Source organism: Myotis brandtii, unplaced genomic scaffold, assembly GCF_000412655.1.
Source record: "Myotis brandtii unplaced genomic scaffold, ASM41265v1 scaffold68, whole genome shotgun sequence".
Lineage (NCBI taxonomy): Eukaryota > Metazoa > Chordata > Mammalia > Chiroptera > Vespertilionidae > Myotis > Myotis brandtii.
The window spans coordinates 3,379,676-3,405,894 of record NW_005370657.1 but is presented as its reverse complement, the minus strand read 5'-3'; the positions used below and the strand labels follow the sequence as shown (position 1 = coordinate 3,405,894).

The window sequence follows — 26,219 nt, the reverse complement described above, 5'->3', positions numbered from 1 at the left end:
CAGTGGTTGGCAAACTCATTAGTCAACAGAGCCAAATATCAACAGTACAACGATTGAATTTTCTTTTGAGAGCCAAATTTTTTAAACTTAAACTATATAGGTAGGTACATTGTTATTAACTTAATTAGGGTACTCCTAAGCTGGCCTTTGCTAAAAACGTCCTCAATCTGATTGAGGTAGTTCACTGAGGTCGACCCCTTCCAACTCTCCCATCGACACTCGTCTTGTATACTTGTTTCGCCCAGGCCAAAACCCGACTTCTGCACATGGGCCACGAAGCTTCAATCGCACTGTACGTGCGCGCCCGCACGTGGTATTTTGTGGAACAGCCACACTCAAGGGGCCAAAGAGCCACATGTGGCTCGCGAGCCGTGGTTTGTCGACCACTGCATTAGACCATGCAATTTAAACTAAAGCTGCCTCTTTTTTTAAAAACAACATATGTTATTGAATTTTAGAGAGAGGGGGAAGGAGAGGGATAGAGAGATCGAAACATTATGGATCAGCTGCCTCCTACTCGCCCCCTACTGGGGATTGAGCCTGCAACCTGGGCATGTGCCCTGGCCCGGAATCAAACGGGTGACCTCTTGGTTCCTGGGTCAATGCTCAACCGCTGAGCTACACCCACCAGCCAGGATAAAGCTGCCTTTTGATAAGACAAAATGATAGCAAAAAGTACTCTCAAATAACTGGAAGTGGGTACACTTCTCCAGAAATGATAAGCAACAGGCTAACAGAGTTCTCAAAGCAGGAGAATTTTACCGTTGTTTGGAGGTAAGTTCTATCCCTTAGTAACTGAACTTTTGGATAGAGGAACTTAGCATTTCTACATGTTTTTCCCTGTAAAACAGCAGAACTTACCTTGAAACAACGGTGAAAAGTCTCCAGCTTCTCTCAGGCATTCAAATGCTGACCATCACTTCCTGTGTCAAACTATGTCAGCAGACAAGACTTCTGGCTGGGAAGTAGCAGTGAAATGCCCTCTCCCACAGGGGGACAGCAGCACTACTCACAGTCAGGGGGACAGTGAAATGGTGACAGCACTGCTAAGACAGCGGCAAGGTTTGCTGAATATCTTACCAGCTTAATGACTGGGCGCTGGAACAGGCTGCATGGACTGCCAGTTAAGGACAAATTAGTAAAAGTCTTTCATTTCCTCTTCATCTGAGAAACGGCCAGAACCCTGAACTATCTCTCCATCACACTGAGAAGAGGTTCTTTTATTTTAAAAATACAACAAGGTAAAATGTGAATAAAAGAAGCCCTTTAGGTTGTGCCGGTTAGGGTACCCTAACTCTTAGGCAGAGGCTAAGAAGTTTTCTCAACAAGAAACCTTACAGTTTTAAACGATGCCTAACTGTGTAGCTGGTGATACAGGACATCATGCCAGATGGAAGAGGACAAGCTCACCCAAACAAGCAGCTGCAGAACACATTTCACATTTTAAAATTCATAAATCATGAGTTCTCCACAAGTAAGGCCCAAAACCACCCTTTTCTCAGGAACATTTTGCTATTTCTTTGAGAACTGTCTATAGGCCTAATGGTAGCACATTAAAGACGTCTGGTAGTTGGCAAGACTTCTGGGTTGATTTCAGATTGACACCTGCCACATTAAACACCATAAATCCACATTATAGGTGGGAAAACAAAGATCAGTATTATTCAAAATGTAGACAGTGTTTACTTGTAACCTAGGGATGTAAGAGGTGACGACAGAACATACCTTGTAAAGCTTTTGGATATGCTGTAGGAGAAAGCAAGCAGACTAGTGGCTGTCCAAATAAGTTTGTGAAATTCTGCAATATATAAGAATTAAAATGTTCATTAAAGGTTTGACCAAAGATAGTAATTTTCCAAAGCATATCATCAGTGTTCAGATTGGGCTCTTTGACTCATAAGCAGCTGCAGAAACATCAGTAACAGCTGAAGAGGCTGCCATTCATGTATAAACTACTATGCATGATAGGCTTTCTTAAAATAGTGACATTTACTAAGTGAAATACCAATTTTTAAAATAAAGGCATAGATACGGTTGCAGTGTTACAAGGAGAGGTCATCTGGCCATCTACCAAGAGGCCACCCACTGGGCAATATACACGATGAAGCTGTATTCACAAGGGTGAATTTTCCAAGGTCTAAGGTCTGGCTCTCAGCCTCACAGGCTCTAAAACCTGACTCATTGGTCAGAAGCGTAGATCCATCTCTCACTGTGAATCACATTACCTGCTCACTCAGAATAATGTTAATTTACAGTGAGAACTAAACTGACACTCAAAAAATACTCTTTGCATGATTTCAGCATATCCTTTCCCTAAAGGCAGATTTACATGGGAAATCCTATATAATAAAAGGCTAATATGCAAATCGACTGGTCACTATGATGTGCACTGACCACCAGGGGGCAGACACTCAATGCAGGAGCTGCCCCCTGGTGATCAGTGCTCTCCTACAGGGGGAGCGCCACTCAGCCACAAGCAGGGCTCACAGCTGGCAGAGCGCAGCAGCGGTGGTGGGAGCCTCTCCCAGCGGCAGTGCTAAGGATGTCCGACTGATGGCTTAGGCCTGCTCCCCCCTAAGCCATCAGTCAGACATCCCCCGAGGGCTCCCGGATTGCAAGAGGGCACAGGCCGATCTGAGGGATGCCCCCCACCACCACATGCACGAATTTTGTGCACCAGGCCTCTAGTAACATTATAAACTGGTTGGTAAAACAAGACAGAACTTAATAGATGTGAACAAAACAAAAATTAAAACTTCCTGAATTATAAAAATAAAGACTAGGACAAATGGAAAGACATACTATGTTCTTAGACAGGAACCCATCCTAAAGATGTCATTACACTAATTTATTAAAATGTAATCCCTGGCCTTGTGGCTCGGCTGGTTGGAGCATTGTCCCATACACCAAAAAAATGTAAACCAACCTCAAAAAAAAAAAAATGGTTCAGTTCCCTGCAACTGAAAAAAATAATTCTAAAGTTCATAAAGAAAAAGTAGACGAGTCAGGAAAACTCTGCATTCAAAAGAAGAGCTGAGAGAGAACAAGACTCATCAGATATTAAAACATATTTTAAAGCCTCAGTAATTAAAAATATGTGGCCCTGGCCTAAGAGTGGGCAGAAGACCAATGGAAGAGAATGGAGAGTACAGAATTAGATCCCAAAACAGATAGGGCTGAATATATATAAGGATGACAATTCAAATTGGTAGGAAAAACTGGATAGCCATGTAGAAAAAAAAAGTTGGCTCTATACTTCCAACACACACTAGGATAAAATATGTCAAAGATTTAAATGTAAAATATCCTATATAATAAAACTCTAATATGCAAATCAACTGAACGGTAGAACAACCGGCAGAATGACTGGTCGCTATGACATGCACTGACCACCAGGGGGCAGACGCTCAATGCAGGAGCTGCCCCCTGGTGGTCAGTGTGCTCCCACGGGGGAGCACCACTCAGCCAGAAGCTGGGCTCATGACTGACGAGCGCAGTGGTGGTGGCGGGAGCCTCTCCCGTCTCTGTTGCAGGTGGGCGGTAAGGAGCAAGGGGTCCCGAACTGTGAGAGATCGGGTCTAAGCTGGCAGGTCCTAAGGGGTCCTGGACTGTGAGAAGGCACAGGCTGGGCTGAGGGGACCTCCCCCCGCACAGTGCACGAATTTCGTGTACTGGGCCTCTAGTTAAACAATAAAAGTACTGAAAGAAAATATAAGAAAGGGTTATTTTTGTAACCTAGAAGATCTTCCTATTATGATTATGATTAATAAACCTAGTCACAAAAATCAAAGGCTTATATATAGTAAAATACAGCATAAACTAAATCAGGAGCCAAATGATGTTCTGGGATATATATTTGCAACTCACATTACAAAGGATTAATCTCTTTAATATAGAAATAACTTCTCCCAATCCGTAAGAAAAAGTCTACTGACTCAATAGAAAAATGGGTGAAAGATAACAAGAGAATTAATAGAAAACTGAATACAATTGGTTCAAATGTATGAAAGGTACTCAATCTTACTGATAAAAGAAAATCAAAGCTACACTAAATTACCATTTTTAATATATCAGTTTAGTAAAATTTCTAAAAGTTTGAAAATATAGTGCTCTCTTCGGCAGCACATATACTAAAAGGTGAAAATATATGCTATTGGCAAAAATATGGGAAAACAAATACCCATAAATAGGAGTATATATTAGTACAAATTTTTTAGGAGACAATTTGGCAGGATCTATTAAATTCAAATGCATATTCCATTAACACAGCAATTCCACAACTTGGAACTTACCCTGTCAATATACTCTCAAACCTGTAAGTCCTAAATTATTTCATGTAGCATTGTTACTAATAGTAAAGGACTGGAAACAACCAAATGACCAGCAATAAGAGACTGGTAGAATAAATTATGGCACAACCATACCACAGGATACTATGCAGCTACAAGAAAGAATTAAGTTCTTTATGAATGGACATGGATAGATCTCCAACATTTCTTAGTAGTGAAAAAAAGTAAGATAGAGCAGTTGTGTATGTCATGTTACTACCATTTATATAGCAAAGAAGACTAAAGGCTATGTATGTGTTTTGGCTTATATATGCACTTAAATTTTTTTTCTAGAAGGATAAACAAGAAACAGACAACAGTGATCACTTATAGGGAGAGCCAGTAACTGAGTGAACTGGGTCTGGGAGGGATGAAGAGATTTCACTATATGCCTTTTTGATTTTATGACTTTGTAAATATCAATACAAACACTTAAACAAATAGTTAAAATAAATGAGAAATTTCTTGTAATCAAAACAAAGGGAGTAAGTTGAATGATATTAAGGCGCACCCTTCAGATAAGGCAGCGTGGGCACTCTCCCACACTGCGGACGGCCTCTGCGTCCTTGGCCATGAGGCTCTTGCTCTTGGATAGTGCCAAAAGGAACACTGCCGCTACTTATGTCCCAAGGCTTCCTTTTTCTTTGCTTCCCTTGCTGATCAACTTCTCATCTGATTTTTTAAAAAACTGTGTAAAAAGAGTTAGGGTTAGCATAACAAACCTGACTGCTATCCTTTGAAAGGCCTGCTTACAAGGTTCGGCCCTTGGCTGGCTTCTGGGAACTTAGATTTGGGTGAGTTGCCACCATTAGCAGAACCGATAAGAATGGCTCACTTTACCCAGACTGTGCAAACAAGATGGTTTATGTTGAACACCTGCTTTCTTTCTGGGAGATTGGCATTTGGTGTGATCACTCTCCAATAAACATCCTGGGCAACAAGTCCCTCATGAGCTGCCCTGGTAGACACTTCAGCCGTGTTGTCTCAACTTGTTGCTGGGGAAGTAGGGACATCCTGTGTGACTGTGGGAGAAAACTCTTGGAAGTTTGAGCCTATTTTGCTCTGGACTTCATCCTATGGACCTTTTTCCTTTGCTAATTTTGCTCTGTATCCCTTTACTGTAATACATACACTGATGTATGACTATATGCTTAGACCCAGGAGCCAAGAACCAGAGAACTTCTAGAAATGAAAGTAACCACAACCAACATATAACTCATATGGGTTTAATAGCAAGTTAGTCACTGCTAAAGAAAGAATTTGTAAATTGAAAGATAGCTCAGAAGAAATTATCCAAATCTCAAACAGAGAAAAAAAAGTTGGAAAATATAGAAGTTAAGAGATGTAGAAGACAGTGAGAATGCTATGTACTAGTCTATATAATAAAAGCCCAGCGACAGTTACAGCAGAACAACCAGAATGACCAGTCGCTATGACACACACTGACCACCAGGGGCAGATGCTCAATGCAGGAGCTGCCCCCTGGTGGTCAGTGCGCTCCCACAGCTGGAGCACCGCTCCATCAGAAGCCGGGCTCACAGCTGGCAAGTGTAGCGGTGGTGGCAGGAGCCTCTCCTGCCTCCATGGCAGCATTAAGGAGTAGCAAGCCAAGTGGTAAGGAGCGAGCAGGAGGGCAGTTAGGAGCAAGGGGTCCCGGATTGCGAGAGGAATGTATGACTGCCGGTTTAGGCCCACTGTCTGTCTGGGCCTAAACCAGCAGTCGGACATCCCCCCAAGGGGTCCCAGATTGTGAGAGGGCCCTGCCGGGCTGAGAGACACCCCCCACACACACACGAATTTCATGCATCGGGCCTCTAGTATGTATATAATCAAAGTTCCAGAAGGAGATGAGAGAAAAGTTGGGGTACAGCCAGTGTTTGAGGAGACAATGACTGAGAATTTTCCAGCATTTATGAAAAACCCCAACCTTCCTATTCAAGAAGTCTAACAAGTCCCAATAGATTAACTCTAAAGAAACAAAACCTAGAACTCACAGTGTAACTACAGAATGCCAAAAACTTTCAAAGGAGCAGGAAAGAAACAGAATGTGTGAGGCTGACTGGCAGAAGAGCTTTCATAATCTTGCTAGGAGAGTGACTGCCTTAATAGACTGCAGCAACCTGCAGCCATCAGTCAACGAGGATAAGGTTGTTTAGATAAATATGACTGTCTGACAAATGAGTAATTCATGTTCACTGGCAGGGATCCAGCCTTGTCATAATTACTAAAACACTCAAAGGTTGTTCTTTCAAAAAAAAAGAAGGCAGAACTAAAAGAAGTGCTCAGAATGACCATGCGATTTTTTTCACTCCCACTAGTACTACCTTAGTACAGACAAGGCCACTTCTACTCGCCTCTTCTCTAGTGGAAATCTGAGAACCACAACGTGGGCCAGACGTTACACAGATCTTGGCATTTCCGTCACTCTCCTCTGTAATGAGGCTCAGACGAGCACGCAAAGCTCCTCTTTTCCAAAGTGGAAAGAGCTGGGGTTTTGGAATGACAAAAACTGCTGGGATCGGTTAGGCAGGTTAGTTCATCTCCATAGGCAAAGTTTCCTCAACTATAAGGATAATAGTACCTATCTTCACTTAAGCATTCAACATATATTTACTAAGAACCTTTTAGGTGTGAGGCCTGGGGACATAAAGATACATGAATATACACATATAAACACATACACAGAGACTTGAGGGAAAACATAGCCTAGTGCTGATCATCAAACCTTTACATTCCAGGCAGAATAGTTGAGTCTGCTCTGGGGAATATAACGAGACCATGAAGACAGACCTAAAGACACATCAGAGACTAACCAACTAACTGGCCCAACTAGACTGAGCAGCTCAGCATGACAAGCCCTATTCACCACCTCAGATATTCTATTTTCCTAGCTTCCACTCTTAAATCTGAGCAGATAGGCAAAAATTACAATACTCTGAGGAAAGTCTCTAATATGATATATGCAGGCAAAACAAACAGAAACACATCAGCCTGGAGGAAACAGACAGCAGGGAGAACTTTTAAAGTGATCACTGACAGTCCTGGCTGGTGTGGCTCAGCTGGTTGGAGCATCATCCTGTGCACTGTGGAAACAGCTGGCACATATCATGAAAGATATTTTGACATTATAAAAGGTGCTATCAAATAATATCCAGGTAAGTTGAGAGACATTACTAGGTTGCTAAAACACTCCCAATGCATGCTGGAGCATATATACAATACATTTGACCAGGTGCATCAACATATCCTGTCACATCTTTAAACTGTAGCAAACAATTCCTTTGACGAAGACACAGATGCTTCTTGGGAATTCTGTGAAGACACCAATGCCTGGACTCCTCTGGTTTTATAAGTTTAGAAGGGATAGCTAATAAACTGTTCCTTCAGCAACCTCTCACCCCTTCAAAAAGATTAAAAACAACAACATACACCAGATTTAAGAAAAGTGTCAGCTAGTTTTCCTCAAAACCAAAGTTGTAAACTTGACTTTTCAGGCAATATGCTGAAAAGTTTAGGGTAGGTTGGCTGCTCTTGGAATTCAGACTTTAAAAAGTGAAACTAAACATAAAAATTAGATAAAAAATATATGCTTGAGGTCAGCTCCCTTGGCTACCAGACACTTCCACTGCTCTCCTGAAATAAACCTACCAATGCTTGCTTCTCCATCTAATTATATGAACATCCACAACAAAAATAGTTTTAAATGGCAGTTTTAATATGCAGATCCAAGCATATTTCTGAACATATTGTTCACTAATGAAATATTCCAACCACATACAAAGGACTCCAAAAATTCTGTTTTTATTTTCCTGTAAGTTACTATAGTTTGAAATCTACTATCCTACTTTAAAGTGTTTTGCTGCTGTTCTTTATATAATCACTGAAAAACATTGCTTCAATAGCAAAATATAAAACAAAGGATTTTCAAGTTATATCCTTGTCACTTATTTCAGCATTTTACTTATTTTTCACAATTTTTTATATAAGTGCATGTAAAACTATTTTGATATTCAATGGCTGTAACTGTAAGACATGGCACTTAAACCATAGCAGCTCAAGTGCATAGATGGGGAAAGGGTCTCAAAACTAGAAAATGTGCCCACATACTTCTACCTCTATAAAAGAAAATTATTCTGGGTTATACAACAAAAGTCAACCTTCCACCAGAGATCTTGGGAATCTTGAATTTTTTTTCCTGCAGGAGGATTTATTATTTTCCACTGAGTGTCCATTCATGCGTTTTCTTCTTGTTTCTATTCATAGCACCAGATCCTGACTAGCATGCACAACCTCAAAAGAAAAGAAAGACTAAATACAAACTGTGTAAAATGAAATAAAATAAAGCAAAATAAAAAGGCACATGTTAAGACTGGTTACCTCGGGGTGCTGCCATAATGTCTAACACGTGCCCTGGCGCTCATGGAACTCACCTTATATGCGACACTATTGGATGAATCCACGATGATAAACAGGGGCTTCCTCGTGAAGGGGTAGAGATCTCCAGGATGGAGGCTGGGAAAACAATAATAATGAAAAATAACTGAGTAACTATACCGCCAAGTCTTAGAATTTTTCTTCTTCAGTTTGGTCTGCTCACGTCTCCTTTTCATCGTAGCACGAGAGAAAAACAAAGATTAATTAAGCAAAAGACAAAAAAATCTCTGTATTAAGTTTTATTTGGAAAAAAATTCAGAGATAATTATTTCACAAGAATATCTAAACATACAGCGTGAAAATCTCAGAAGTCAGCATTTAGGTACTTTAGTATTTAAAAGCCCATTTAAAAACATATTTTTAAGACAAACATGTAAAACACAACCAGATTTGTATTTCAATGAGTTTTTCAAAATCTATACCTATTTTCAAGCTATATCTTAATATTTCAGAAAATAATAGGGGCTTCCCTTTACTATTCTTTATGTTTTCTCTGGATATTGCATCAGAATCAGTTGGGTGCTTCTTAAACATCTAGATTCACTGGCCCACAGAAGATCTACTAGACCCAAAGGCTAAAAGTCCAGTAACAAGAATTTGAGAGCCACTGCCTAAGATCACAATCTTGGTATGCTCTTTCTAGCTTAGTGGACAATGTGTGTGTGTGTGTGTGTGTGTGTGTGTGTGTGTGTGAACAGTGCCTGACATATAACTGATACTCAATGAAAAATTTAAAATATATATGTATCAGCCCAAAATTCTAATTTCCTAGGATAGTCAAGATGGAAGTATTGCTAGAATCCAAATAAGTGTTATTAACAGTAGCCTAAGAGAACATTTCTAGTACCAGAAAAGTCCCCATTTCACTTAATATTTCATAGGAGAGAACTACAATTTTTATGGTAGGGAGACACTAGAATACATACCAGTGCATTTCTTTGTGGGATTGATTGCGTTTGTGCATGGCATCTCCATTTATAATATCCCGGTTACTATTAGTAAGAACCCCTCCAAAATCATAAGGACCTATGAAAACAAAGGGAAGAATCCTAGACTTCAATCAGAGAGTAACATGATTCTGATGTTCAAAGGTATTATGTGAATCTCTCCCAGATATAAGTGGAAAATAATTACAAAACATTTTAATTATTTTAAAATTTAACATTCTCCTTTAATACAGTATTTAAATGATTTCAGCATGTTGCCTAGTTCAACATTTAAAAAAATCATTTAACTACTCATCAGTTCTTCAAACAGAATATAATGAGAAACAAAACAAGAATCCATGGCACCCCATTATTCCGGGCAATAAAAGTGATGCAGATCTGAGATGCTCAAAATGATCTTTACATTTCAAGCAAAATTAAAACCTCAGGTTTAACAAAACTATCTACGTGAAAAATTGCAGACTGATGCCCTAATAATTTCTTAAATAAAAGTGTAAGTAAGCCATTAATTGTAAAATTTAGAAAAAAATGTGGAATAAAACTTGAAAATTCTCATTGAAAAAATCTTTATTTTTAAGAAAATAATTAACAAGTTTCAGTGTGTGAAAAAATCCATTATCACTATTATACCAACCACTGTAGTTCCAGTTTTGAAGTTAGCCTTTGCCCACTGGTTATATCAGTTAGTTAAACTCCTGTCTAAATGGCACAGCAACCGAGGGGTGTTAGGAATAATTTCTCTCAAAGGATTACTCAATTAGTGCCTATTGCAGTACTAATGTACTTTGAAAAAAGTAAAATGGGGTCAATATATTAAGCAGGGGCCCAGAAAATCTGATTCAACAGTAGAAAAATAGAAATAATTATTTATAAATAAAATAAACTTTACTACAAGAAATTAGTTTATGACTTCACACCACATTTAATGCTGTTATATTTTATCCCTTAAAAAAGCACTGCAATGAAAAGGCTTTGAGGTTTATTTTGTTTTGTTTTCATTTTACCACATTAAGAGGATCTGTAGGTCATGCAAGGAAGATGGCAGGGACATGCATTGTATAAAGGAATGCAAATTTCAACAAACATGAGGAGGAAAATGTTAAGGATGTTAAGGAAAAAAATTTTTTTTTGTCCAGACAGAGATTTAAATGCCTCATTTACATCCCAGTTACTCACCTATTCTGACCAATTTCATATATTCTGGACTCATTTATTCTGGACAGTTTTAAGTTTTTATTCTGAAACAGCATCCCAATATTCTATAGGTTGAATCCATAAAAACCAAATAAAGAAAGGACAGAAAACAAAATCATGACAAGGACTTGAACTTTCACAGTTACAAAAGTGTACTGATTTCTACAAAGACTTTCAGCCACATGAAGCCACTGACCAGATTCCCTAAAGCACTGAAGGCTCAGAAAATTTTAATGATGTGAAGTAGATCATTAGGCTTCGTTATTTCATATGTATGTGTGCTTCTGGCAAATCTGATAGTGAGGCACACACATTTAGTATGTGAATTTGCTGATGATTTGTGGAGTTCAATGTATAATATTTCAGCAAATAAAGTAGACTGAGGTATCTATAACATTGCCAATTCAACAAATAGATCAGGTTTCCAATTTAGAAGCCTCTCTAGAAAGTTGGAGATGGTCTGTGGGCTACAGGCCATCGTCTTGTAGAAAATAAAGAGAATTCAAGCCCGGCTCACACAGGAGCATTCCTTTATTGTACCTTCACTATCAGAACGACCTGTTGGGAAAACGCCAGTGGCTGACAGGTAAATCAGAAGCACGCTATTGGCAGGCAGCTCCTGAAATTTAAAAAATCACATATACAAAACAACAAACAGGGAAAACAACAGTTTCATTTAAAGCTCATGACACTTTAAAGGTGTGGGGAAAAAAGCACCTAATCAAACATACTACTGTCTTCTCCAAGAGAAGAGCCACTCTTGCTGGTTCCAACTCCTGTCTACTCAGCCAAGATTCATTATAATCTACAATCTACAATGACTGCCAAACGTTTTTAAGACATTCTCTGCCTTAAAACGCCCATCATTTAGAAAATGTCCTCTGGAAAACTTGAAATGGAGAAGTAAATATCCTGACTATAGAGACGTCTAAAAGACAAACTCCCATCTATGGCTTTCACTATTAAACTTTGGGAGGAATTCCCTACTCCTCATAGCTCTTTCAATGACCAAAATATTTCTGAGCAGGTCTGAGCAACCTGCTCCGGATTTTTAAGTTCTGCACTGACTCTTATACCTACAGTAGTTTAGTAATAAAAACCTGGAGAAAGGAAAGTAATTAAGAAATAGTCTCATTAATTAATGGCAATAAGCATTCAGAGCCTGTAAGCAATTTCCATCCTGAAAATAACTATGATTAGGATACTCTAAGCAGCAGTTCTCAACCTGTGGGTCGCGAACAATGAAAATACATCCTGCATATCAGATATTTACATTACGATTCATAACAGTAGCAAAATTACAGTTATGAATTAGCAACAAAAATAATTTTATGGTTGGGGGTCACCACAACATGAGGAACTGTATTAAAGGGTCGCGGCATTAGGAAGGTTGAGAACCACTAAAGGCAGTTTCAATTTCATACTTTACTTAAATTCTTGACTCAGATATTCAAAGAGAAGAGTGACTCTCAGATTCCATTCAGGGCACACTTTTCCCATATAGTAAAAATATTGGGTCAAATATACCTTAAAAGATGCTGCTAAGAATGTGTACAGTTGGCTGAAGGTGGGTTTGTAGAGCAGGTACTTGTGGGGATTTTCTCGCCTGGTAGGCTTGTCAGCTGATTCCTGTATTTACACACAGAAAATAATATCCATACAAGCTGTATTTGACAGATGAATTATCAATGCCTATTTTTACTATCCTCTTCATCAAATATATTTTTGTTACTATTATTATGCTTATCTATATTTCCTATTCTTCATCAAGAGAGCTTTTTTTTTTTTTCCTGATGCACTTCCCCCCATAATCTGGAAAATACAAAATGACATCTACCACCACAGACCTACACATAGTCATATATGAGACCCAGGGACCTTTATTCATGGGACTTCGAAGTAAAGCCTGCCCTTCCTGCACGTTGCAAGTTTCTTCTGGTTCCATAATATTTCATATTAACTAGTATGTCTTTTCCTATGTCTTCTGTGCATATTAACTTTCTACCAAAGGCAGCAATAGAACTTAGCAAGTATTTCGTGAATCCATCTGGCACCTCCTAGATGAGGTCAAGGTTCTCTGAGCTCCAGGAGTGGGGGGCGGGGGGTAGTCAAAGGCTAAAAAGAGGAGATAGAGAAAGAACTTGGTGGTGCCAGAGTCTGAAGAGCCAACTTGGAAAGTCATCTCAGACAGGAGCAGAGCCAGCATTTGAGGGCTGCCCGGTCTCTGCTCCTGCCAGTATTGCCCTTTCACCAGCTTGGCATGTGCTGACAAGAGAGCTCTTCTAAAAACATTTATTGACTGATTGATTTGAGAGAGAGAGAAACATCGACCCATTGCTTCACCTATCCATTGGTTGAATCTTGCATGTGCTCTGACTGGGATCAAGCCTGTAACCCTGGTGCATCAGGACAACATTCCAACTGAGCCACCCTGCCAGGGCAAGGGAACTCTTTATTCACACTCAAAGCATTTGTTGGATAATAGCATTCCATGCAGAGCAGAAGCAGTAAGAGTGTTACCAAAATTGCAAAAGTAGGGAGAAGGTACCTGCATTCCTGACTTATTCATCTGGGAAGCTAAATTCATTGGCTCCCTTTCCAGGGCTTGTAACATCCGGAACATGTCAACAGTTAGTTCACTGAACTTAACCTGCAAGGAACACAAACCTGACCATTGATGCAGAACGCAGACCTTGAAGTCTTAAATCATATTATTAATCTTGACATTCATGTGTACTTAATGACACTAGGTATTTTCTTTTCCAGGATTTTATTATCAAAAATTTCAAAAGATAGAAGACTGAAAGAATTATACAGTAACACCAATATGCTTATCAACTAGATCCTACAACATTAACATTTTTCTATATTTGCTTTATCACATACTCTCCATCTATTTATATACCTATCAATCCATCAATTTCCTCAAGTACTTTTAGAAACAAATAAAAGTAGTCATGTAAACAGAGACCTATTTTAGATCCTATAAAACTTGCTAATTTTTGGCAAAACAGTGAGGCTAAAATATGGCAGTGGCCCATATTTTATAACCTCTTCATTACATTTTGGTACTTTACAATGTTTAAGACACATTCTTTTTTCTACTTTGAAAAGACAACATTGTATTTAAATTAAAACATTCTAATTTAGAAATCTGTGAATTAATGGCTATAAAAACCAAAGTTGGAAAAGTTCTAGAAAAAGTTAACAATAACAAAAATGATAGGTGTAAGGAAGTATCCAAAATTAAAATGTATAAGTAATGCACATAGAAAAATATCCTCACTGGTGACTTTTCCAATATTCCATATTTCCAGTAAATTACATTTCCAGTACATTAAATTAATTATGCAACTATTCTGTCATGAAAAAATATTTGAAATTTGCTTTTGACAAATGTACCTAAAAATAACCCCTCCTCTGACCAGCTGATGTCGCTCAGCGGATTGAGCATCATCCCATGGACCACGAGGTCCGGGGTTTGATTCCTGGTCAGGGCACATGCCCAGGTTGTGGGCTCAATCCCCAGTATGGGGTGTGCAGGAGACAACTGATCGATGTGTTTTTCTCATTGATGTTTCTCTCTCTCTCCCCTTCTCTTTCTCTCCATCTAAAAATCAATAAAAACATATTTTAAAAAAACAACAACCCTCCTCTCTTTTTGCCTGATTACAATATATACAGATTTGGAAAGTTGTGAAGAAGAAAATAAAAACCACCTATAATTCTGCTATGCAGAGGTAGAGGTAAACCTTTAATGATATTGGTGAATTTCTCCTTGGTCTTTTCCCTATGCATATATGTATATAGACGTTTTAACACACAGGGTAATTTTGTTTACATACTAGCTCCATAACAAACTTCTTTTCCCTTACCATATCATGAGTATCTTCCTTTGTGATTAAAAATTCTTTCTAAACCACTTAAATGTCTGTAACATAGTCCATAAATGGACACAGCGTAATTTATTTAAACATTTCCTCACAAATGGATGTTAGGATATTTACAACAGGGTTATTAATAACCCTGTAATAATAAAAAGCACTATTTTTCAAAGTGGTTTTTCGGCATACTTCCTTCACAATTCTTTACCTGGTTATTACAATTACCAATGATGAGCGCGTCAGCCAGAGACAGCTGTCCCACAATCATGCCCTGTTCCAGCAGGGGGGCTCCTGTTTCAGCAAGGCGGTTAGATGTGATAACAATGGTATTATCATCATTCAACACCATTACGGGGTCTGCCTGGAGAGAAGAGCCAAGACAAAACGTCAGTCTAGTAAGTTATTCCTTTTTGATATTTACACACAGTAAACATGTACACCCCATAGGAATTTACTTATCCGTAACTATGACGACCTTTCTTGTCAAAAACTGACCTCGATAAAAGCTGCGACTTCTTGAAGCACCAGGTTCCACTCCACTTGATCTTCAGTATTAAAGCGGTGAGTGTAATCTTCAATTTCATCGGACAATTCCTGATTTTAACGTATCACAAAGAAAATGGGTATAGAAAAAAAAAAGACAGCTATGAGGTACCATATTCCTGAGAGAAATTGACATAGTTAAGAAGTTTATTATCGCCGAAACCGGTTTGGCTCAGTGGATAGAGCGTCGGCCTGCAGACTGAAAGGTCCCAGGTTCGATTCCGGTCAAGGGCATGTACCTGGGTTGCGGGCACATCCCCAGTAGGAGATGTGCAGGAGGCAGCTGATCGATGTTTCTCTCTCATTGATGTTTCTAACTCTCTATCTCTCTCTCCCTTCCTCTCTGTAAAAAATCAATAAAATACATTTAACAAAAAAAAAAGAAGTTTATTATCAATATACAGTCTCAATCTTAACCAAAAACAAAGAATAAAAACTACATGGATTTATCTCAAAATCAAAAACTCCAGAATGACACACATCAGTAAGATCTTCAGAGATCCCGAGAGACCCATACTGAGTAGGTATAACTTTATTTTAAAATTTATTTTATTTTTAATGTTTTTATTTATTTCAAAGAGGAAGGGAGAGGGAGAGAGAGACAGAAACATCAATGATGAGAATCATTGATCGGCTGCCTCCTGTATGCCCCTCACTGGGGATTGAGCCCACACCCAGGCATGTGCCCTAACTTGTGAACTCCTGGTTCATGGGTCAATGCTCAACCACTGAGCCACATCAGCCAGGCAAGAAATGACTTTATTAATAGAAAACTCTTACATGTAAACCCCCCAATTTTTAACATTAAAAAAATTAATACGATCTAGCTGATTTTCTTTGGATTTGCTAGTATAGCATACTGGTTTTATCTGGAAAGAGTTAATAGTAACTAGGAGTGGAGGAAGACAGAGGAAGACTTGTCAAAACTAGCATGTTATACTTGAGTACCAAAAATTAAGAAGCATGCCATTGAAACTTCTCCCTGAACAAATACAGAGTGCAGCTGGAATGTATGCAATCATCACAGATAGTAAATGAATCCCGAAAGCCGTTAACGCTTAACTGCCTGAGTTATTGGAGGACGGCGATGCAGAAATACTAAAGGAATGGGAAAAAAACAAACTCTTTCCCAATACCTTTGTCAAACATTGTGTGCTTTTTCTTGACCTAACTTTTCAACTATCTTCTTTTAAACAAAATATTTTAACTTTTTTCTGCATTTCCCGACCATCCATGGATGGGTGGTGAAATGTAAAATGTGCTGAAGGGACAAAAGCAAGGAATTAAGATAATGGTCTCTGGTCAGTCCATGTTTGAAATACGAAGAGAGTTGAAAAAAAATTTTTTATCATTGCCCTTGGCAGAAGTTACCACACTTTTAATGCTGTAATGATTTAGACATACCAAAAACTATTTTAACCTCAAATCTATTTTTAAAAAACAAAATTATCCATACACTATTAGATATTCAAATATTTTAAAGTACATTTACCTTCACCAGTTCCTTTACAACATCCATTTTGTTGAGAAGAAGACAAACTACTATAAATCTTGCATAGTATCGTAGCTTCTTAACTACCAACTCAGGTCTGTGGTAGATAAATGGAAAATTAGTCATTAGATTAAAAAAGAAAATACGCTGTTTTGACCCTATTCTGCAGTTATAAATATTTCTGCATATAACCTATAGTCTTAACATTTCTTACTGATTCATTACATAATTCATTCATTCAACAAATATCTATTGAGAACTTAGATGCATCTGGCACTATGCTAAGTGCTGGAAACAGAGGGAAAACACACACACACACAGAACTACAGACACAGTCCTTTCTCCTTCACACACACACACACACACACACACACACAGAACTACAGACACAGTCCCTTCTCCTCAGCTCTTACAGATAGAAAAATATGTAAAATATAGAGAAGACAGATAAATACTTAAAACATAGTGGAATAAGTATAATGACACGAGAAATAAAGGGTGCTATTTGAGCCCACAGGACTGGATCCTGGGTGAGAGTAAACTTCCCAGAGAGAGTAATGTTTGAGTGAAGGCTATATATAAGGAAGAGGAGCCCTAACTGGTTTGGCTCAATGGATAGAGCATCAGCCTGTGGACTGAAAGGTCTCAGGTTTGATTCCGGTCAAGGGCATGTACCTTGGTTGCGGGCACATCCCCAGTAGGGGATGTACAGGAGGCAGCTGATCAATGTTTCTCTCTCATTGATATTCTAACTCTCTATCCCTCTCCCTTCTTCTCTGTAAAAAAATCAATAAACTTTAAAAAAAAAAAAAAAGGAAGAGGAGAAGATAAGAGGCAGAAAAGCACAAGGTGAAAAGCATTCCAGGAAGAACAGTCTTTGTTTGGAGATCTTATCTTTTATATATTAATATCACCAAGCCTGTTTCCTTGTGCTGAGTGCTGACAGGCCATATCTTTTCCTTTTCCTCTGCTTTCCAGTGCCTTTGTCCTTATATTTTACCACATCTTTTACAGACAGCATATGGCTAGGTCTTGCTTTTTCATCCACTGTGGTCATCTCTGCCTCGTACACGCAGGTCCTCTGGGTTTGCGCCTCCACCTTGCTTTATTTGTTTTCGGTTTGTCCCTTCTGTGTCCGTGCCCTTTACTGCTCCTCTCTTGCTTTCTTTTCAGTTAATCTAATATATTTTAGCGTACTGTCCTCTATTGGCTTCTTACTCATACCTCTGCATTATTGTTCTTTTAGTGCTGCTAGGAGTAGCAATATGCATCCTCAACTTATGGCTTCTTACTCATACCTCTGCATTATTGTTCTTTTAGGAATAGGAGTAGCAATATGCATCCTCAACTTACCAAAGGCTTTTACAATCAATATCGTACCTCTTCACACTTATCCCTTATCAAGTGAACCTGACATTCCCAACGTCCACTTCCTGCTTTCTACATCCTACATTGCACATATAATAACCTTACAACAGTATATTTTTCGTATATGTTTGACATTTTCCATAACAAAACTTAAAATTTTTCTCTTAGACCCAGGGGTTATTTAGAAATGTGTTTACTAATTGATATGACTCTGCGCACTTGCCAGAGAAACTGTTTTCCTGGTGGCTAAATGTAGTAAAGTGCACAGAGGTTAGGACCTCTGTGTGCTTTATCTTCTCCATATCTAACTCTGACCAGGGTCAGCCTCAGCCATTTGCAACAGTTGGGGTTTGCAGCTCCTAGGACAAGTGATTACGGGGTAACATCTCCCTTTACTAAACAGGATGGGCCCATGGAAAGAGACATTGTTGAGAGTTGTCATGCTTAATGACAACAGTCACCGAGGTGAGGGCTAGAACATCTGTTCCTCTTGGCTTTGACAGAATGCTGAGGCATTGAGAGAGTGCAGAGAGAACTTGTCCCTTTGAGAAGAGACTTGTGCCTTATAAAGCAACTGTGATATTGTGGAATACTTTCTTGTTTTAATCTACTGGCTGTAGATTTTAGGAGTTGTCACCAATTGCTACCTTGACTGGCCCTCCTGCCCTATGTGAACTAAGAAACAAACAACGTACCATCTGAACTGTCCTTCCAGAAAACAAGGTCAAGATTTTGGGTTGTCCGTTGATTCTAATTTAGTGTGTTTATGGCAAGAGATTTAGTCATCCTGGTTCCAAATAATCCTACCTCCGTTCTTCTGCCCTGCTCTAGGAGGCAGCACAGGGAAACAATTGATGTGGTGTCTGCTCTTAGGATGGAAAATGATTTCCACAAATCAAACTGTTGGGTTTTAAGCCAACGGGCCTAAGGCCAATTTTCCTTTTGGCAAATTAGAAAAGTGAATTATACAAGGTATTTTACTATTGCTTAAAATAGTTCTTTGCTGATAAAATATTACATAGCCCTTTTGCATGTTCTTAGAGATACAATTTATCTCACCAAGAATTCAGATAAATTGTACAACATAAATGCAAAAAGGGGGTGACGGATGTAGGAAATATATCTATACTGAATATACGCAAAGCAAATCGTAAAAAAACCTGAAGGAAAAATAATTGATGGAACTTCTGATAGAAGAAAGAAGTAAGGCAGTAACACAGAGACCTCAGCATCGGCATACCTCACTTGTATCAAATCACCTCCTCTGGACGAGTCTGAACAAGACTTGCAAGGGCATGAAGGGGATTTACAAGAGTGGGGCTTTCCAAAAAATGTCGTCGTAGAGCTGGAAAGCTCATAAGAGCCAAGCACAAAGTGTTCTCTAGAAAGCCATGCCAAAACTATGTTTTCTTTTAAAATATATTTTTATTGATTTCAGAGAGGAAGGGAGAGGGAGAGAGAGATAGAAATATCAATGATGAAAGATAATTGATTGGCTGCTGCCTCCTGCATGCCCCACACTGGGGATCGAGCCTGCAACCTGGGCATGTGCCCTTGGCCAGAATCCAACCTGGGACCCTTCAGTCCACAGGCCCATGCTCTATCCACTGAGCCAAACCAGCTACGGCAAAACTATGTTTTCTTCTAGCACTAAGAGAATATCATCTTTTCACTTGTAACAGCTGTGAGTTTTGTTGCCGGAGGTAGAGAGAACATTCCCATCTTCTAGACCTGAACTTTCTCTTCTAACAATTCTTGAAACACTAGCAATGAAGATTCTGCGCCAGGTCCCTGGTTTCTCCCACAGTTCCACACTCCTCTGGAATTAATAGCATCACCATCTACTTGTGAACCAAAGATGTCTATAACCCCCATGAGAAGGTAATTGTCTGAAAGGGAAAGAGCACACCTGTACACCTTCTTCTTTTCTTTTCCCACCCAAGCACCGACCACACTGCCAGAGGTGTAAGTGCTCAATAGATTACCGTTGGGAATTCAGATGTCTATAACCCCCATGAGAAGGTAATTGTCTGAAAGGGAAAGAGCACACCTGTACACCTTCTTCTTTTCTTTTCCCACCCAAGCACCGACCACACTCACTGCCAGAGGTATAAGTGCTCAATAGATTACCGTTGGGAATTTAATGAATTACACCAAGTTTTTTCCTTCTAACAACTGCACGACAGTAGTGGGTTTATAAAATAAAATTCAAACAGCTGAGTGCCTTTTTGTTAGTCCTACATGACAACTGTCAATAGGCTTTTGAATGTATATGAATTAAGAGACCTGACGTTATCAGCTAAGCCTCACCCTGGAGTTGTTTCTTTTCAATGAAACTTTGTGTGATCCCAATCTCTCATAAAGAAGTAATCCACTCCTCCTTTGTGCTCTGACTCCACTGGTATTGTGACATCTGTTACAACATCTGTAATATGTATTGCTATTAGGTAACATATCTTTGCATGTTTAAGAAGGCCTGCTACATAGTAGGCATGCCATAAAACCCATGAAATGAATAAAAGTTATAAACAAATGTGTGCATTTCTGCATAATTTGCCCACAAACTAAAAATTAAGTGTTTTAAAATATAGTAGGTGCATACCTGTCTTCTTTATTGACTTGAGAATAATATGATCTCTGTCTGATTGCAGAATAGAAGGAGAAAGCCTCATTCAGATAGCTGGTCTCAGATGTGCGTAAGCTATTGAGAGAAAAAAATCTTTAAATTTGACAGTGTCTCAAATTCTTCATTATGATCAATACTTGTTCCATTATTCCTTCATTCCTGTACATGAGGATGGGAATGACTGTCCTAAATTTGAATGAGCAAAGCAATATTCATATCACCCTTAAAATGTGTAAAAATAATAATGATAATTTTTTTAAAATGCCTCCCCATTGCTCCCAATCCTTTTAGATGGCAACCCAAAGTACACATTCTTCTCATTCTTCTCAGGGACTCTCCAAACAGCATTTCCCCCCAGGACCAGACCTTTCATGACCTCCCTCAAATCCATACATAGTCACTTATCCTTTGATTAATTTCATTTTTTTCTCACGGACTTCAGAAATGGATTAATCCATATTAATCTTCAAAGGATGCTGATGAATTAGACTCTTTGTTTAGAGAACTGGGTGAAAGAAATGAAGGGACTAGTAGTTACAGAATAGTCACGGGATTAAAATACAGCATAGGGAATATAGTCAATAATATTGTAGCAACTATGTATGGTGCCAAGTGGGTACTGGAAATATCAGGGGAACACTTTGTAAAGTATACGATTGTCTAATCACTATGCTGTATACCTAAGACCAATACAATACTGAAGGAAAACTGTACTTGAAAAATTAAAAAAATAATTAAAATATACAAAACACACCACATGTCTAGTTTTACAAATGACTTCTTAAGAAAATACTCTACCCAAGAGAGTGATTTTAATGGTGGGAATTATGGGTGCCATGCCAAAAGACAGGAAGAGGAAGGAATTTTTCTGGCCTACTAAGTTACAAATGGGCCAAGTCTTTTTATGGCATACCTGGTATTACTTCATGATAATAAGATTTAGAGTCCTAAAAGGAGTTCTCTTCTGTCCCTGACTCATGGGTAGAACTACATATAGGGGTGGACAAAAGTAGGTTTATAGTTGTAAGTAACACCGAACACAGATTTTATTCTGGCATTATTATTTATTAATTATTGTATTATTTTCAAGAAGTACAACTGTAGACCTACTTTTGCCAGCCCCTGTAGATGCTGCTCTAAGGATATAATCAGAAGTATCATGTAACCTTTTAGACATATCCTACAGGTATGAATTTTAAAATATCCTCCTGAAAACCACTTATTCAAACATACAAGTTATGATATGTCTCTGCATAGTAGCAAGACTTAAGTGAAGCCATTATAAACTATAAATTCATATACCTAAAACCAAGCTCTTCCTCCTTTAAGTTATAGATGAGTCTGACCAAATGAACTGTTTGGAAGGTGAGCCATTGAAGCAAATAATGTTACTTTGATTATGGAAGGTCATTTCACAATGTAGTCTTGACCAATATGATCTGAATTACTAAGGTTTTCATTTGTAACTCCTTAGTTTTCCCTCCAACCAAGTAATATACCATGCATACTTCCGCATGCTGTGTTTAAATCAGGTCAATGCTTGATTTTTCCATATACAATTCACTTACTAATAATGGTAGTATAGCTGCCCAATCTTAGAAGCAATTTCCCCTATTTGCCACCGCTTCAAGCCATACCGATTATCCAAGACTTGTCTGTTTTATATAGGAAATAAGAAAATAGAAATAAGAGACTATAAATTTCAAAAATAACCAAATCTGTAAACTTAATAGGATAAAATGATACCCAATCCAGCATGAAATTTTAAATTCATGAATTCAGATTTATGAATTTTTCATGAGATTGAAACATAATGATTCAATTACATTCAAAAAGCATTTATTAAATGTCCATTTAATTTGAAACATAAATAGAAACTTCTTTGAGCTATGTTCATGAAAATTAGAAGCAACACCCTCAAATAGTTTTGGCCAATAAACAATACCTATTTAAGAATGAAATCATGAATCAGCCAAGCTATGCTAGGGTAGAATTCATCTGAACCATTTCACATGTAATATTTTCTTTAAAAACCCTAAGAACTTACATTTTAAAATCTTAAATAAACATTAAAAAATCGATTTTTTTTTCATTTGGGTCATGAAGATAAAATATATTAAGATGTACCCAGATAAAAAGCAGAAGGTAGTAAAGGTCAAAACTGTGATTAATATAAAATGGAGTTTCACTCTCCTTTAAATATAAAATTCCTTTACCGGTGCTGCTGCTGGAACTTCCAGAGTTTGGTGTAAACATCAAAAGTTCTTCCAAAATAGGATTGCCACTGCTTCTGCCCATATTGTGGCAAATCTCTGTAAGAACAAATACACACATTTTAATTTTAAATACATGCTACTTGGAAACTAAGTCTTATGATGACAAACTGGATAGTTTTAACAGCGTTTGCATTCAGGCTTTACTTTTTTTAAAATGTTATAATTTTTGGAGAATAGCTCTATAACAAGGGCCAGAGCTCATTCTTTCCTATTCTCTCCCCTACTTCTGACAGCTAATTCTTAGTGCGCCATGAGGTATCTACTGCTCTCTTCCCTCTCCTGGGCGATCTTATTTTACTCACTTACACAATGATAACTTCCAAATGTTTATCTCCACCTAAGAATTCAGCCCTTTGAAAACACTGCTTTAGGGGTTCTAGAAGTGAAAGCGCAGGTAGTGTTGTTCTCAAGTATTCTACCCCTTCCCTATAGGTGAAACGATTGCTCCCTGTCTTTAGGCCTGATTGTTCCTCCCTTAGACAAATACTCTACTATGCAGACACTGGAACTGCCATATAACTTGCTTTGGGCAATGAAATATAATTGTAAATTATCTACACCATATCTGAGAAGATTTTTTTAAAAATATATTTTATTGATTTTTTACAGAGTGGAAGGGAGAGGAATAGAGAGTTAGAAACATCGATCAGCTGCCTCTTGCACACCCCCCACTGGGGATGTGCCCACAACCAAGGTACATGCCCTTGACCGGAATCGAAACCGGGACCTTTCAGTCCGCAGGCCGACGCTCTATCCACTGAGCCAAACCAGGCTATCCGAGAAGATTTAAGAGCTATTCCATGGGTCAGCATTTTCACCTTTCCCTCTGACCAAAGACCAAGAAAGGGCTGCTCCTCTGCCTGGAACAGAGAGCAAGATACATTTCATACAACTTGTGGCTAACATGGGAGCTAGAAATAAACCTCTATTGCAGTAAGGCACAACAATTTTGGAGTAGTTACGGCGGCCTTACTTAGGAAAAGTCAATAGAGAAACTGGAACCAGGAGTGGGTTACTGCCATACCAAAAACATCACATATGTGAGACTGGCATTGGGAATGAGCAACAAGTAACTGTTACTGAAGACTGGAAAAATGATGACATATAACACAGCGGCAGAACTGTATTTCTGGCAATAACTTGGAAAGCAGATAATGTGACTAATGAACTTGTGGATTTATAGGAAAAAGCCAAGAGATGGTATGCTACTAGCCCTGGATGCACTTAGTTGTACTTAACAAAATACGAGAGATGAACTCAGAAAAGAACCAGCTGCAAACACGGATGGGAAGGCAAAGAGAAAAGCCACACATTCCAGAACCGGAAATACTCAACAGTTTCTAATGCAGGAGTATAAAAAAGACAATTTGAGAAATGCTAGTTTAAGACTGTGTCACATCCTCAGGGCAAAAACGAAAGCCTGTGAATAAACATAGGAGAGTGGCCTCAAATATATTCTTTCAGTGGGACAAAATAGATCAAGGAAAAGAGTCTAAGGAGTTTGCTGTCTTGTGGAATTCTGATAAGCTCAAGGTATTCCTAATGAAGTAAACTAAATCTCGTGAGAGCTATACTGCCAAAGTAATTTGTCTTATAAGGAACAACAATCATTCATTGATTACAGTGTGATACACTTCTTATCCCAGTCTGTGACTTGTCTTCTCATTTTTACTGATATGAGTAGTTATCAAACATATCACTCTTAGTCTTTATGTTTAGTGCTTTTAATATCTTTTTAAAGCAATTCACCCATACAATAACACAGTCTTTGTAAAGATATAAAGTGTTGGCTTTCAAATTTAACTCTTCAATATAACCAAAAACAAATTATATCTGAATGATTTTTAAAAAAATATTATTTTGGCCCTAGCCAGTTTGGCTCATTAAGTAGATAGAGCGTCGGCCTGCGAACTGAAAGGTCCCAGGTTCAATTCTGGTCAAGGGCACATGCCTGGGTTGTGGGCTCGATCCCCAGTGGGGGACTTGCAGGAGGCAGCCAATCCATGATTCTCTCTCATCATGGATGTTTCTATCTCTCTCCCTCCCTCTCTGAAATCAATAAAATATCTAGCAGTTGCCTGGCTGGTGGCCAGGGTGGTAGGCCACGTGTTTCTCATCATCCAACAGGGTAGCTTGAGTCTGTTCATCTGAGACTGGTTGTAAGGATCCAAAGAGCAGTAAAGGAGGTAGCCGATCAATGATTCTCTCTCATCATTGATGTTTCCATCTCTCTCTCCCTCTCCCTTCCTCTCTGAAATCAATAAAAATACATTTATATATATATATATGTTTAAGAGGAAAAAAAGGTACTATACAACATATAAAACAAGAAGTAAAAAATATCCTATTGCGTCTCCTCTCAATTCTAGCCCCCATTACAAATGTATTTTATATGTACATCTAATATACATTAAATGAGTTTTTCTATTATTTTAAATAAATGGGATCCAACTATAAAGTTTTATAACATGCCTTTTTTATAATATAACATGCCTTTTTTATTTACTAATATGTCATGTTTCTTTAATGAATACAGAATTATATCAATATTTACTATGTACAATGTAGTATATAATGAACCGCTTTAACTAATCCCTCCTGATGGACATTTATATTGCTTCCAGCTTTCCCCTGTTATAAAGATGCAATAAACATCTTCATACTTAACAAACTTGAATAGTTATGTGATACTAGAGGCCCGGTGCACAAAATTCATGCACGGGTAGGGTCCCTAGGCCTGGCCAGCAATCAGGGCCAATCTGTGGGGTGACCGGCGGGGCAATCAAGGGGTCCCCCGCTGGCACCTGCCTTGGCCGGCCTGGCGTCACCCGCTTGCTGGCCCCGCCCCCTGCCACTGCCGCCAGTCACCTCCCTCTGCAGGGCGACTGGTGGGGTAATCAGGGGGCCCCTGCTGGCACCCATCTCGGCTGGCCTGGGGCCTGTGGGCTGGGGGCAGCTCCTGTGTTGAGCGTCTGCCCCCTGGTAGTCAGTGCGGCCAGTCATCCGCTGGTCGTTCCTCCGTTCGGTTGATTTGCATATTAGGTTTTTATTATATAGGACTAGAGGCCCGGTGCACAAAAATTTGTGCACTCGGGGGGGTGGGGAGGGGGGTCCCCCAGCCCGGCCT

General features: G+C 38.8%; 1 protein-coding gene across 1 annotated transcript in view; it reads right to left on the bottom strand.

Moving 5' to 3' along the window:
- The window catches only part of SCAI (suppressor of cancer cell invasion), a 72,685-nt gene that overhangs the window by 7,500 nt on the left and 38,966 nt on the right, over positions 1-26,219 (bottom strand). The window contains exons 3-14 of the mRNA XM_014529420.1: positions 23,033-23,128; positions 22,385-22,471; positions 20,793-20,891; positions 16,823-16,919; positions 15,283-15,381; positions 14,996-15,148; positions 13,452-13,553; positions 12,431-12,532; positions 11,444-11,522; positions 9,689-9,788; positions 8,759-8,840; positions 1,726-1,798 (exon numbers count right to left, since the gene is read on the bottom strand). Of these exons, the coding sequence (XP_014384906.1) occupies positions 1,726-1,798; positions 8,759-8,840; positions 9,689-9,788; positions 11,444-11,522; positions 12,431-12,532; positions 13,452-13,553; positions 14,996-15,148; positions 15,283-15,381; positions 16,823-16,919; positions 20,793-20,891; positions 22,385-22,471; positions 23,033-23,128 (1,169 nt within the window). The remainder of the gene's footprint in view (positions 1-1,725; positions 1,799-8,758; positions 8,841-9,688; positions 9,789-11,443; positions 11,523-12,430; positions 12,533-13,451; positions 13,554-14,995; positions 15,149-15,282; positions 15,382-16,822; positions 16,920-20,792; positions 20,892-22,384; positions 22,472-23,032; positions 23,129-26,219) is intronic.